General features: G+C 41.1%; 1 protein-coding gene across 1 annotated transcript in view; it reads right to left on the bottom strand.

Annotated features, from left to right (window-relative positions):
- The window catches only part of LOC119424515 (metallophosphoesterase MPPED2), a 139,748-nt gene that overhangs the window by 103,338 nt on the left and 20,465 nt on the right, over positions 1–15,945 (bottom strand). The window contains exon 3 of the mRNA XM_037692002.1: positions 620–801. Coding sequence (XP_037547930.1) covers positions 620–801 — 182 coding nt within the window. The remainder of the gene's footprint in view (positions 1–619; positions 802–15,945) is intronic.

Raw genomic sequence — 15,945 nt, 5'->3', positions numbered from 1 at the left:
TGGGAGGGGGGGGGGGGGGAGACACAGACCATTCATACTCTCACATGCACCTAACATGCAAGACACATGAACATGCAAACTCGAGACAGAAAGTCCTGGAGGCCACCTCCTTACTGTGAGGCACAGCTCTAATCACTGCTCCACCGTGCCACCCTCACACAGATTTGCCTTTGTGGTGAATCACTTTCTTTTTCCACTTACTTTATGTTGTATTTTAGAGTTGTTTAACTTGTTAAAGTGACTTTCAGACTTTGTGCTCCTAATAATCCTGATAATAATAGTAAAATAAAATAAAATGGAACAATGATTAATGTTTTAAAATGAAATTAAAGAGGTGTTCAGTCCCAGCTCACACACCTCCAACCCACAGCATGTAGCCACAGAGAAAGGTCAAAGGTCAACTGACCCAGGCTATAAAGGCCACAAAGGTTAAACTGGATACTTTACCAGAGCAGCTGGGGAGGGGTGGGGGGTCAACAAAGAGGGGGGTTATTTGTGTGACTGGAGTTAAACACACAACCTGTCTCATTCCTGTGGCTCTTCCCTCTGCTCACTGCAGACGAGAGCGAGCGGTGTTTGTCCGCGGGAGCCCGGGACAAAAAGTGTGTTTGTTCATTACCCAGCCAGTCGTTGAACTTCTTGACCTCCGACGGCAGGCCGAGCTCGGTGAAGTCACCCGTGTGGAGCAGGACGTCTCCGTAAGGCATCTGGATGCCATCTGTACGCGAGTGTGTATCAGAGACACACACGAACCTGGTGTGTCCCGCCGGCTTGGGAGTGTCGTAAGGAATGGGGTCCACCCTGAAAACACAGAGAGAACGTCAGGAAACATCTGGACTGTAAAGAGTAGGAGACTGACGCTGTGGGCAACACGTCGAGTTTGATCTGTTTACCTGTTATTGATGTTGCAAATTTGTAATTAAATTACAGACGCTCTAGATTTACAAGTTGATGAATTCAGTTAGGATTTAAAAGACATGTTTTTTATAAAAAGTTGTGACAATGTGTGACATTTTGAGTCCTTGAAGTTGGTTGAAAACATTTTACTGTGGGTATAAAAGAATTTTGCTGCAAGTTTTATTTATTTTTTATGTTTTGAACAACTCCTAATGCACGTGTTCTTCTAATCGGTTTAAAATTGTAGCAGCAAACGTGTCAAACTGACTGAACACATCCGATCATCCTGCCATCTCAGTCACCAACATCTTTTGTCAAGTGAAACGTTCCACTTGTGCTTTAATTTCGCTCTGGTTTTATGCACTGTGAATGTCATCCTTTCTGGCTCAAAATGGAAAAAGGGATTATTTTTTTTTAATCCCGCCTCTATCTGCTGTTAGGAAAATAAAAACAAGTTCAATACAGAGGCAAATCTCTAAGAAATGTTCGAGCTTTTCACACCATTTTGCAAAAGGAACAAAGCAAAAGACTGATGTGCAAAAGGAATTTAACACAACTTACTGGGCAAAAATACATAAAAACATATATATTTTTAAAAACGAGCCATTAGAAGCAGTAATCTGGCTGAATTGTGCTCACAAGAAGAATTAATTTTTGAGGTATAAGAATGGCTAAACAGACAGTGAATTAAAGCGCGTTCTTTCATGCCATTATCTAAAGAAAAAAACAGACACAAGTCTGTCTGCGGGAAAAAAAACTCTTTATGGACGTCCTTTTGTTTGAAAGAAACAGGGAAGAAAACCGTGCACTTTTTCAAACTGAAATGAAAGGAATAAAAAAACCGAGCTTGTCTGTAATTGAAGTGTGCAGTGTGCAATCCTCCAGCACTCTGCCACCAGGCCATTATTTCATTAGAAGGGATGTCACTCTGTCGGCAGAAATCAGACACATAATCAGCCCTGCAATCTCCAAGCTGACACACAAACAGAGTCAACTCGCATCTGGGGACAAGAATGACAGAAGAAGAAGCAAGAAGCACTTATAAATTTAAAGGGTTCACATTGGAAAGAGGAAAACAAATAGACGCTTGTCTACTAAAAACTGAGTTTACATGGAAAGCTTCTCATATCTGACATGTTGAGCCGAGTGCTACACAAAGATGGAGCCGACAAAATAAAAACAGGAACCTGCTGCATTTTTTAAATTAAATCAAATTAGGGTTTAAGAACATGTTAGACGGTGTACATGTTAGGATAATGATAGTGAAATGTCTCAAGTCCAGCTGTCTGCACCACACTACCTGCAGTGGATCTGATGTTCAGCGAGAAATTTAGTTTTCCATCGTGACAAAAATAAAACAAAAACAACTGAGTGACAAATTAAAAAGAAGCCAGTAGAAAGATGCTCACAACGTGGAAAGTTGTAAAAAGATTATTTGTTCTGAACAGATTGTTATTCCATTTGTGATTTTCAAAACGTTTTATTTATGGTAAATTAAAAACATTTTGTAAATCGCAACACAATCACAGCTTCAGGTGGAACAAACGTCAAATGTCATCCCGCGGCACATCATCACCACCGCTGTTACACAGCACAGCACCGGTGTAACAGTAGCACAGCTGATGATATTTGCTAACCTACAAAGCCCTCAACAACCTAGCTCCATCTTATATTACAGATCTTACTGTTTCATATTTTCCTAACAGAGCATATTGCACTCAGACTGCAGGTTTACTTGTGGTTCCTAGAGTTTCCAAAAGCAGAATGGGAGGAAGATCTTACAGTTATCAGGCTCCTCTCTTGTGGAACTAACTTCCAGTTTGTGTCCATGAGGCTGACACATTATCCAGTTTTAAGAACTGGGCTTAAAACTTTCCTTTTTGACAAATCCTATAGTTGGGGTCAGCTTGGGTTTCCTGAGCTCTCCCTTAGTTTCATGCTGCTATAGGATTAAGACTACTGGAGGTCAAATTTACCTCATTTCAGTTGATGTTGTTCTTGGTTCATATCTTAGATGTTATTACTGTTTCTCTTTTACATTTTATTGTGGGATGTAACTGGGATCCTGTGTACATAATTTTGCTCCAACACATGTACCACATGGGGTCAAATGACAAATAAAGAACCTTGAATTTCCTCCCTCTGCTGCTGTCTTTACTTGCTCTACTTGTATTTATAATTATTTCTATCTTAACATGTTTTTTTTTGTCTTTCCTCCTATACAAAGTACACCTGGACCTGCCATTGTGTATCCGTTCCTCCGTCCTGTCCTCTCAAACCCCAGCCAGTCAAAGCAGATGGCCACTCGTCCTGAGCCTGGTTCTGTTGGAGGTTTCTTCCTGTTGAAAGGGAGTTTTTCCTTTCCACTGTCTCCTTTGTGCTTGTTTAGGATAGGAGACTGTGATGAAGTGAAGATTCAACACGAACTACTGGCTTCCTACTAAATGTCTTTTTAATGTATCTGAATGTTTCTGTTCAGTGCCCTGAGAGGACTTCTGTTGTGACTCGGCACTAAATAAATAAAATGAATGGAAGTGATGAAGTAGTCCTTTTTATATGGTTGGTACCAGTTCATATACCTAAACTGGTAACATTTAGGCTCACAAGCCTGTAGCTTTGTTCATTTGTGGGTCAGACGCTGAAAAGTTTGTGGAAAATCTAAATTACTAACGCTACACAACAGGATGAAGCGAAAGCAAACTATTTTAGAAAGGCACGGTGACAAAGTCTGATTTTTGGCTTAAACTCTGAAGAGCAGCATTTGAAAAATAAATAAAAGATTCAGCCGAACACGGTGAGTGTGAGGTGCAGAGCAGCAGTGGTGCTGACGATGCAGAAATAACAAATGCTCTCATTAACATTTACTGATAACTGCATCCTTTAACTTGGACTTGATTGCAGAGGATTTCCTCTAAAGCAGCCTTTCACAGGAAACCACTGCAGCTCTAAATTTTCTGCCCTGTGACGACATTTAACACAGACCGGCCGTCATTCAGTCTCTTATCAGAGTCGGTGTTTTGCAGAATTTGTCATTTCTGCGCTCGGCGTGGAGCTCATGTGTAAACGGCAGCGTGTCGCGTCGCATCTACAATTAAAACCAAAGCTACTATGAAAACACGAATGTGCTGCTCGTGCCGTGCAGCCTGCAGTCGCTGCGAGAGCTCGTCTTTGTTCTCGCACGCTGGTGCAGAGCAGGCGTGCGCCACATACGCTGAAAAATGGAAAACTAGCCGAGAGATAATGATATTTACTACTGATTGTGCGCAGCAAATAAGACTCTGTGCTCCTATAATGCACGCACAAACACGCGCGCTCGCATCACTCGAGCGGCGCACACACTGCAGTGAAGCTGCTGATTAGATTTGGTGCTCGGTGGTGCCTGGACGCCGTGCAGCTTTAAAGGATTCAACAGTTCTCGTCATGGAGAAAGGATGAATGCCACATGGGAAGGCAAAACAGACACAAACACACTCCTGCACACACGTCCTATATATACACACACACACACACACATGCATATTAAAACAGCCAGGAGAAAGAAAACCTCCATCTCCTGCTCTTTCCTTTGAGATTTAATCCATCGGGAAAATGTAAGTAAATACCAGCAGCCCCCATCAATTAGAGCCGGCTCGGGCCAAGAAACCTTCATGATAGTAATGCATTGGTCTCCCTCACACACAGCGCTAAGAGACGGAGAGCCCCGGTCTTTTCCTGTTAACATGACTGCATAACAACCCAGAGCTCCACTGGTAATGTATACAGGAGTTCAGCACAGGCCTCTGATCTGCTGTAAACGGAGACGGTGAAAACCAAAAAGTCTTCCTCCGCTGCGGCAGCAGGTAAAAGAATATTCTCCTGTGACAGACAGCCGTGTGTTAGCATGAAGGTTTGTGTTAACATGTCCGAGACTCGGCGCGACATCCGAGGGAAGACTGCAGCGAGGGGGGGTTAATGTGCTTGGTGAGGGCAGGGGCACTCTGAGATCTGCCATGACGCTGGAGCCGAGACAGAACGAAGGACTGCGCGACCAAGAAACGCCTTTGATCCTGCAGGAAGAAAATCCTCCAGGGTGTAAATTCACCTTTAGCTGGAGCGTGACAGCAACAAAGAGCTCGTCTCGAACTCACAAAACTTTGCTCAAGCATTAGTTTAGACTTCAGACATGTTTTAACTGAGGGAACGCTCATGAAGCAGTCACTCCACTGTGATCCATGTTTCTTCTGTACGTTTTTCTGCATCTTTCTCCTTCCACGATTTTTGTGCCATTTCAACAAATCATGAATCAAAACATTCAACTCCTTCAGGAGAACAGTGAAATGACTTCTGGTGCAATTTTAGCTTTTTGAAATATTTAGCCTTTTCTGCCATTTTTCCCTCAAAGACAATGAATTAAGCTCATTTTGCATCCTTCACATCTTTAGCTCTGTTTACAACCTTTTACTGCTCCTGTCACATTTTGTTCTGCTTCAGCTTCTTTCAGCTTCCTTGTGCAAATTTAAACTTCTTCAGCTACTTTCAGCTAATTGCAGCTGTTTTTTCAGCTGTGTTTTGATCCTTTTAGATTCATTCTGCTAACTACAACAGTTCGGTGCTTCTTCTAACTTCTTTCTGCTAATTTCAGCTTGTTTCTGCTTATTTATGCAAGTTTCAGCTTTTACTGCTATGTCAGATACTGTTTAGCTGTTTTTATGCTAATTTTAGGTTTTTTTTTCCAGCAAATGCAGAAAAATGTGCTCTCCACTTTCTTGTGGTAATTTCAGCTTCTTTCTGCCTTTTAACCTAATTTTCAGCTGTTTGTTGCTAATTTCACTTGTTTTTTTTTTTTTTTTAGATAATATCACTTCCTTCAGCTTTTTCTCATAGTTTAAGCTTTTTCTGCTCTTTCAGCTACTGTTCAACTCCTTTTATGCTAATTTTAGCTTTTTCACCTAATTTCACTTTTTTTTTTTTTTAGCTCGTTTCAGTTCTTTCTGCTTCCTTCTGGTAGTTTAAGCTTCTTTTGACCTTTTTCAGCAGTTTTTTTCCCCCTAATTTCAGCTTTTTAACTTGTTTCCCAATTTTTATGCTTGTTTCTGCTTATTTAAAGCAAATCCAGCAAACATGTTCTTTCTGCTTTTTTCTGCTAATTTAGGCTTGGTCTTCCATTTCAGCTACAATTCAGAATATTTTTTAGTTAATTTCAGCAGTTTTTCAGCAAGTTATTCAGCAACACGCATTCACACTGCATTTTCTCTGGAAATGACATTTCTCTAGTTATTATTGTTTTGCTGCATTCATCATTTGTTTTAAATGACAGTAGATGGAACACATGTTGAACTACAATAATCTTCTCCTCAACAAAAAGATCATTTATTGGCTTCGTTTTGACAAATTTCTGGGTCTACTTGTCAAAACAGATCAAGAGCTGAAGTTGTTATTTAGGGAAAATCCAACAAGAACTTTGAAGATATAACAGAACGTTTTATCTTTTTGGATTTGGAATTTTTTCTACTAGAAAAGAAATGCTAATTCAGGTACTACTTAATTCAAAATGATACACCGATTTATAAAGAAAAATAAAAGAACTAAAACAACAAAACAGATCAAAAAGCTCAGTGTTTGGTTCCATGTCACATACCATAAAAGAAACGAGGCTTTGAAAAGTAGAACTGCTACAGAGACAAAGGAGGAGCTGTGTGATGTCTGCAGGAGGATATTTCACTGGTCTGAACACACTTGGCTCTGTGGCCTTTTGGAAAAACACACAAGGAAATAAGGTCAAAGTTTAGCCGGAGTTTGCGCCTTTTAAAGTGACACTTAACTCCCGGCAGATAAGAAGATTGTTGTTCCTGCCATTTGCTGACTCCTCAGACCCCTTAAAGCCCCCAAGACAGTTAGAATTACTCGTCATGGTTGAAAGTTACGTTTTTACAAAGTTCAAATTAATTAAAAATAAATGAAACACCAAAAACATCTCTTTTTTAAAACATTTACCGGTAGCTACGTGTAAACCAGCAACACATAACTTTATGTACAATTGTAGAGTACTTTAGATAAAAGTGATCATTTCTGATTACAAGAGTACCGCGCAAGGCACATTACTCACCGTCGACAAACCATTATACATCAATACAGCAATCTATACCAGGGATATTGAACTGGCGGGCCACTTCCAGCCCACTGCTCAACTATGAGTTCATAAAATAAAAAAACAAAAAAGTTTGGTTTGGGTTCTGTTTTTTGCATTTATGGTTCAATACTACAAAACAAATTTAAAAGGTAACAGATCATTGTGAAACTTGGTTTATTTACATAATGACTTTAATCGCTGGATGTCCGGCCCCTGAGCTGCTGGCTTTCAGAAACTGTGGCCCCTGAGCAGTTTAGTTGAATAGCCCTGATCTAAAGCAATAGCCCAGACAAGCAAAACCCTTGTATAACTGTTGACCTTGACCTGTGACCTTGACCTTAGAGCTGGGGTGATGAAAAGTGATGATGCATATGTGTATCAAGTTTCATTAAATTCTCTTGAGCAGATCAGAAGTTATGGGCGGGACAAGAGGAAGTTTACATAAAGTGTTTTCCTTAGGTCACTAGCCTTGGCAGGGCGCTCAGCTTCTCTTCGGGGATTGTGCTGACGTGGTGGGGGAGCGGCGACACGTCTGTGAAGCGCACTAGTTAAGAGCTATGCTAGTGTCGGCAGTTGTCAAGCGGGGGGCTACGTCTCTAGCTTTATACGCCAATAGCTTAGCGCTACCAAAGTGTTGGCAACTGTCGACGGGGGGAGGATTGGGTGAGGGACATTTTGGGTGAGGGACATTTTGGTAGGCTTGGTGCTCGGTTCTGTTGATAGGTCAGGGTCCCCTCCTTTGATAACAGTAGGGGAAACACTGTTATACCATAATATCAAAGGTCATGCTCAATAATCCAGGTAAAAAATCCATCAAGGTTACATCAGGTCCTCTGGACGGTTTATATAATAATAATTTAACATTATGGTGTCGGAAGGCGGATGTATTATGTCTTGGATGCCTTGTCTCTGAGTATAAAACTGTCCCTGCATCAGCTCACTGCTGTTTTTGTAAAACGCATAAAATGTTCATTGACTAGATGCACTCGGACCTGCCTTTGTATGTTATGAATGTATCAAAAGATGCTTCGAGCAGAGTTCAAGAGATCTCAGTAACAATGAAGAGAATCTTTCATCCATCCATCCATCCATCCATCCATCCATTTTCTTTTACCCGTTTATTCCATTTTGGGTCACGGGGGTCGCTGGTGCCCATGTCCAGCAATCACTGTGCGAGGGGCGGGGTACACCCTGGACGGGTCGCAAGTCCATCACAGGGACACATAGAGACAAACAAGACAAACAACCATTCACTCTCTCACTCACACCTAGAGACAATTTAGAGTTACCAATCAGCCTAACACGCATGTTTTTGGTCTGTGGGAGGAAACCGGAGTACCCGGAGAAAACCCACGCATGCACGGAGAGAACATGCAAACTCCACCCAGAAAGGCCCCCGGACCGGGGTTTGAACCAAGGACCTGCTCGCTGAGAGGCAGCAGCTCTACCAGTTGCGCCACCGTGCTGCCCGAAGAAGAGAATCTTTATTTTAAGAAAAATAATTTTAAGCTGATTTCTCACCCAAATAAATGCTTAAAACAGTAAATTTCAAATCATCATTTATTACCACAACTGGGACAATTCCTTTAATTAGAGACAACAAATACAATTCTATAAATTACACTTACAGACATTTAAGTTAACAGTTATTCTGTATATAATCAATGCTGTAAAAATGTCTGTCGACAGATTTATAGTCTGTACTAACAGGGTTTAATAAGACCACGGTTTGTCGTGGTCCACTGGTCTCAGACATGTCCATCACCCTCGGGTCAACGGTGCCGTCCATTTTACACCAGCTGACACCTCCTGCTAAAAGACTAGCCTCAAGCGTGTTAAAGGACCTCACCACAGCCACATAAAACCTCCAGGGTCAAAGGGGAAGTGTGGAAATGAAAACTAATCAACTAACATTCGTTATATGACCAGGAGAATCATTATTTATGTCTCCGCCACCACAAACGCCAAACTCAAGTCAAACTACAGTCACTGCAACACGACAAATGCTGAAGAATGTATACAGAAATAATAGATTTTATTATAAACAGACTTCTGGTATAGACTAAACTGGATATGAACATTAAAGTCAGAATGAAGCAGACTTGAGGACATTTGGTTTAAAGAGTTTTGGTCTGAAATGAGACAAGAGGACATCTCAACGTGGATTTTTGGTACAAAAGAAAGTGATTGGGGGCCGAGATGGTGCAGAGGCAGGGCAGCCAGCTTGGGACCCGAAAGTCCCAGGTTCGATCCCATCACTGCACATCACGTGGCGTCTCTGGGCAGCACACCTCATCCCCAAAATGCCCCCCAGGCGCTTTCAATAGCTGCCCACTGCACCACCTGGTGGTGGATGGGTTAAATGCAGAGACTAATTTCGCCATTGTATGGAAACATACAGTGCTGACATGTGATGACATTATTATTATTATTATTACTATTAGACACGACAAAATAACACGGAGAACACTGACGGGCCGGAGCTTGAGGACCTCACGCTATCATGAAGGTCTGCCGTTTGGGAACATTAGTCAACTACAGTGATGGTGGAGAGAGACACGTGGATGGAACAAAGGCTTTATGTCGGCGTTGTCCAACAGTGATGGTGCATCCAGCTGCTCCACGTGGAGGTTAATGATTCGCTTGATGCAGCATTACCCAAATGCAAACATAACTGAATAAACTAACTAAAGTGCAAACCCAACTGCCTGTCAAATTCAACCAGAGCCTTGCTAATACTTTAGACGCAGCCAAATTCACAACTAACACCAGAAGATTTTATAGACATGCAAACATACTTATGTTAAAACGACCAGTTTTAAACACATTTAGAGCAACTGAGCCACTTCACTAAGTGCCTTTCATCAGCAAATCAAACCAGCTGTATATAAACACATGCAATCTACAGGTGTAGACGTATCCAAAGACTTATCCAAAGCTCCTGCTACATATGTACATAAAATGGACTCTCAGTCTCCATTAACAAAAAATGCACTTGAAAAAAAAAAGCTAAATAAAAAAAAAAAAAATTAATGGAAATAAAAACTACATTCAGCCAAAACGGTACAGATTATGAAGTCTGTAAACTAAAATTGCCCTTCAAAAAATAATAATCATTAGTTTTATTTAGAGAAGACGGGCAATACTGCCAATTTTATAAACAAAAAGTGCAAACTAACAAAAGCGCACTGCATTAAGTAAGAGCAGATGCCTCAACAGTCCATAAGCTGATCTGTATTTAGTCTGGCAGATTCAGAGCAAGAATACCAACATGTTGAGTTTTTATTTATAGATCTGAGTTATTATTCTCCTTAATAATTTGTGCTTGTATGTAAAATTATTGCCAGAGCACACCAAAAGACAACAGGCTGAATTAGATTCTACAGGTTATTATTCAGGTCTACATGCTATTGCTACATGCTACCGTTTTATGACAAATGTGACCTACCGGCTCACAAAGGTTCAGCGGTTCGCCCCGGTCATTTGGTTTGAATGTGAAGTGCTCCCACTCTGCTGCTGTTGTGTTTGAAATTGAAACCAGTTCATTTAGTTTTTTCCCCCAGTATCAAACAACGTTTCTTTAGCTTGCTAACTCCTCACAGGGCTCTAATGCTGCAGAGTGTCAAGATGACGTGCCTTGGCTGGTTACCAGTGTTGCCAGATCTCGTGATAGAAACAAGCAACCAGCTCTATGAAAACAAGCACAAAACAAGCCCAACTGGCAACCCACCATTGTGTAAAACAGAGGCCGTTTTTTAACAGTATAAACACATTTATTATGGCATTACGCATGAACAACAGCAAAATGATGCTAAACACTTTGAATAACATACTTTTAAGCTCTGATAAAAAAATAACAATAAAAACACATTTTCATGTAAAAAATTGCAAAAAATTTGCACAAAAATCACATTTTTTCTACATATTTTAAAAACAAAACATCCTGACATCTGCGTGTGAGTGGAGCCCCCTAGTGGTCGGCCGCAGTATGAGTGTTTGTTTAGATGTGTGTCTGTCGCCTCGCCAACTTGAGTGGGAGCGATAAACAGGAGGCGGGGGAGTGGAAGGGACAAACTACCTACTACCACTCGTCTTTTGCTTTGTTGTGCAGAGCTGGGAGATAATCAACTAGTTTCACTCGGAAAGAAAGTTGAGCCCAAATAAACAACTTCACGTTCACAATAAGCCCAAAAAAACTGCAGCCCGTGACTCACAAGACTTGCAAGCCACTTTAGAAAAAAACAAACCCAAAGTCGCTTATAATAAGCAGACATGGCAACACTGCTGGCTACCTGACGCGATAGTTCACTCCCCCTTACGTTAAGGAAACGAGAAGGGGAGGGGCCAGTGAAGAGCACCGGAGTTGAACCTTTTGTCATCCAGTGTCTTCAGTAGAAAGAGAGAGACACGAAGAAACGATAAAGCTGATAAATGAAAATTATTTTAATTTACCATGAGATTAATTGATTTATTGTTTATCGTGACAGGCCTATACATCTGTCTCTTTCATTTAATGCAGCTGGACTGAGAACATGCTGAACCCCGACTTCAAAAACAATGCCGTTGTTGTTTACCGTTTCAAATATAATGCAGACAAAGGAGCATTTGCCACGTGAGTGGAGCTGTAACTCAACGGCACGTGCACTTTTCCAGTTTGACCAGAAACACACAAATATTGCACTTGCTTGGATCAATAAACAAAGAGTTATGGCATGCTGAGTGCTTATATATGTTGTGATAATGTAGGTAGAAGCTTGGAATAATATATTTTCACCCCATGACTTTTGACTGCATTGTCAAAGGTTTCAGTAGACGTTCCAGTACTTTTTTATGCCTCTTTACTCCGATTAAAATACATCAGAACAAAGGCCTTTTGTCTAGTTGTAAAGGTGACAAACCTTCTTTATATCGAATTAATTTACATCTTGTTTTTGACAAGACAAACGAATTGTTAACATAATTCATTGCAGCTCCTGAGTGAGGACATGAGATGAATGTGCAGAATGAAAGCTGCATAATTACATGTAGATGTCTTCTTGTTAGACAGCTTATGTGAAACATTAAAATGCACACGCACAGTTTAAGATCAAGTCAGACTTAATGTGAGTGGAGCACAACGAGCTGGCCAAAGGCAGATTTCATGATCACAACCAGCGATCTGATGATGAACGGGTGTATATGTGCATCTGCACTTCATCGTCTCTTCATCAGCTTAACACAGTTTGACGTTTACGTGGCCAGTGTGCAAGAGGAACGGAAAAATTCAATCCCAAATGAACTGGAGTCAAAACAGTTCATCTTCTTTCCCCAAAGGCTCGTATTATCTCCATCGCTCTTTCAGAGGAAACATCAAAACACAATGCTTCCCATTTCCTCTGTCTATAACCTCTGCATCAGTACCCCCCGCCCCCCGCCCATCACTGAGCCGCACACACACAAACACACACAAACACACTCCTCGCTCTTCCACGGTGCAATACCATTTCTCAGAGTGGAGCACAGAGCAAGCGCTTTTTCTTATCTTCTGCGTTTCAGCTGTCTGCGCTAATTCAATAAACTTCAGAGGAACAAAATGAACACAGGAATAACTGGGGGCTGGGGGGGTGCACGACTGAGCAGAGAGAGAGTCAGAGGTGGGAGACTTGAACAAGCAAGCGAGAAAACCAAACAGGAACCTGGACCAAATCTTAGTGCAGAGTTATAAAATCCACAAAGAGAAGGGTTGAATTGTTTTAACAGATTTTAAATGTATTCACTCCAGATTTATTTTTCAACGGTGATGAAAGATGGCCTTGTGTTTAGACCCTCCCCCTCCCCCCTTACGCCATTCGTTCAGCTAGCGCATGTCTTCCTCGTCCCTCCCATAATGGCACAGTGAAGCACACACAAAGGCTGCATCAGAATATCAGCGCTGGAGAAACCTTCCGGCGCTGCGCTGGGAAATAAATTGCTTGTGTTAATGCCCCTTTCATTATGGCACAGCCTCTAATTGTGCTGCTGACAGGCTGCCTGGCTGCAGGGCTGATGGGAGAGAGGATGAGGCCCAACACCAACCGGCAGACTGCAGGAAGAATAAACCAGTGGCGTGGTGTTCACCTGGACACGGCTCACGCTGGAGCGAGCGTGAATTAATAAACAGGACTCTTGGTGAGAGCGCTGCATGAACCAGAGCCGTCACTTTCAATTAGCAGCAGACGTGCTTGATACGACAAAAAATAAATAAAATCTGAGGAATGTTTCAGAGGACACTGACCTCATGTTAGGATCAAGACTTTGAAGCACAAACAGGTGTATTTTTTACCAAAAGTACAATCTTTGATTTGAACAATTAAAAATGAAATGTTTAGGCTCACTTAGTGGTGGCAGCCATGTTGAACTGTATTAGATCCAGAAGTTGTTCTAGTTGTTCATGAGGTATTTTGCAAGTAGGCAGAGTTGACTCCAAATATGTATTAGAGCCCGATCCATATGGAATTTTGGCTATCGCTGATATCAATATTGGGAGGGTCACCGACCGCCAATAGCCGATATAATGGCTGGAAATTTTTGTGCTTTGTCCATCCCCAAGAATCTAAGAAAACAGTGAGTAGAACGGGGCTTGTTTATTTAGCGCGGCTGTTAGCAACCATGAAGCTAATCAGATCCACGCTTTAATTATTACCAGTCGGTTTACAAGTGGTGCACAGGTCATAAAAACAGTCTTCCTGATGTGCGTTCACATTTTCTATCCTCCACTATAAATCATAAAGTTATCAAGTGTGTTACAAAAATATAAATTAAACAAAGAAATGCCCTTCCCTGTTTATTGTTTCAATAGTCAGTCACGTATGGTGAAGGTGTAATTAGCATTGACCACAGCAACGTTTTTTTTTTTTCCTTTGTAGAGAAATAAAGATTTCCCACAAACAACGCATTTCCTTGAGGACAACGAAGATAACGTAACTAACACTGATCTCTACGTTACATTTATTGTTCTGGATAAAGTTTTACAAAGCAATAGTCTACGCTAGGTTATCTAAACATTAGCTTGCTAACTTGAGAGGCACGTAGCTAATGACGAGCGGGTTGGAGGATTGAAGAGAATTCATTATTGATTTATTTTATAGATCAGTTAAAATAAACACCATGTTCTGTTCAGCAAAATACTCTACACAGTATTGCTCATTGCTTCAGCTGTGATGAAAGTGAAACTTAAGTGAATGGCAATGACTTGAACGTAGTCTTCATGCACCCTCTGCTGGATACATTGTATAATTATGGCTGGTTCCAACACTTTAGGGGTAAAAATCATGTGTTTATATCGGCGCATAATGAGACAATTATCACTGACACCGATTTGTCCCCAAACATCTATGTCAGCCTAAAATATCAGCCTTACCAATATATCGGCCGGGCTCTAATATGTATTAGTAAAACTTTCCAACACAGAGTTGGTGCAATCAGTTCATGTCGAGAAATAAGTGTTGGGGACCAGTTTTGGCCACAACTACGACAAATTTTACGTCAATATCTAAAGATGACTGAGGGCCATTTTGTGTATTTTAAGTTCAATTGGATGTGGTGGCCATTTTGAATTAGGTTGACTGCAAAAGATAATCTGTTGTAAATGTTTATTACATTTTTATATTCTAAAAGTTTCGTTTAACTTTCTTGCACAGCTCATGAAATATTTTGCTAACAGACCAAAACCCAAACATGGTCACCTGCCTTCTGGTGGTGGGTGATGCCAATTTGCAAGAACAGCCCTGCATGCAGACTTTTACATGACGGTGAACATTTGAGGGGTTTTGAGGGAAGAAGGTCAAATCTGAAAACTATCTGAATGTAAATATCTGCATCACAGCAAATCTGTGAAGAAACAAAAGAACATCTCTTCAGATTAGTTACTTTAACGTTGGTCATTATTCCAGAGTATATAAGAAGCATTAAATGAATAAGTTTACTGAACATCTATTGTGAACGCTTTAACAAGACGTGCAGTTGTCAGAGAAGCAAAACTGTTTCAACAAAAGACTTGTCATGTTGAGAAACTGCAGGTTCTTCCATTTCATGGTAAAGAGGAAGTGACATCATCAGGAAGTCATGCCCTGCCATGTCAGACTTGAAAGGCTTTAACAGACTAAATCTCAAAGACATCAGGAGAATTAAATCTAAAAAATAAAAAAAACAACTCAGACCTGTCTAATGTCAACCATCACTTAACCCACCCTGTCACCCTGAGCTTCATCAGCGTGACCCTGCCAGGCACCAGCAGCAGGTCGGGGGGTGGAGGGGGAACTTAATCAAGGCTTCTCCTGTTACAAAAGCCCCTCTGCTTATGTAGACAAGCAGTGGCAGGCCGCCGGAGACAAAACAGTAAGAAATGGGAGCAGATATTTGTCCTCGGGAAAGCTGAATCTGGACTGCTGCTCCCGTGAAGTCGGGCTGGTAACGACTCGGTCGCATAATTAACACAAAAAGCTGAAAGTAAAGGTTTTTTATTTATTTATTTTTCCTTTCTGAATTCTTATTTTACGATGCAGTCCCATTTTTAAATCTAACAAGTGTCTTATTACATGGTGAAAAAAAACCTTTACAATTTAACAGATTTCATTTGAGTGAACAAATCTGATCAAAAACAGCGACACGTGTTTCAATTCAGAACATTCAAAACTTTGTTAAGCTGCTTCAGTGCTTCAAAATCTGCCTTCCAGTCATTTATAAACTCAGTCCATGTCAATTCAATTCTTATTCTTCTTTCGGCTTTCCCTCTTCAGAGGTCTCCACAACAAGTCCTCCTCCATCTCACTTTGTCCTCGCTACAACGACCTCCATGTCCTCTCTAACTGCATCCACAGAGCTCCTCTTTGTCTTTTTCCTGGCAGCTGCAGTTCTAACATCGTCCTACCAATACAGTATACCCACTGTCCCTCCTCTGGACACGTCCAAACCACTGTCCC

Source organism: Nematolebias whitei, chromosome 2 (genome assembly GCF_014905685.2).
Source record: "Nematolebias whitei isolate Nwh7 chromosome 2, NemWhi1, whole genome shotgun sequence".
NCBI classification, from domain to species: Eukaryota; Metazoa; Chordata; class Actinopteri; order Cyprinodontiformes; family Rivulidae; genus Nematolebias; species Nematolebias whitei.
This window is presented reverse-complemented; position numbering and strand designations above follow the sequence as displayed.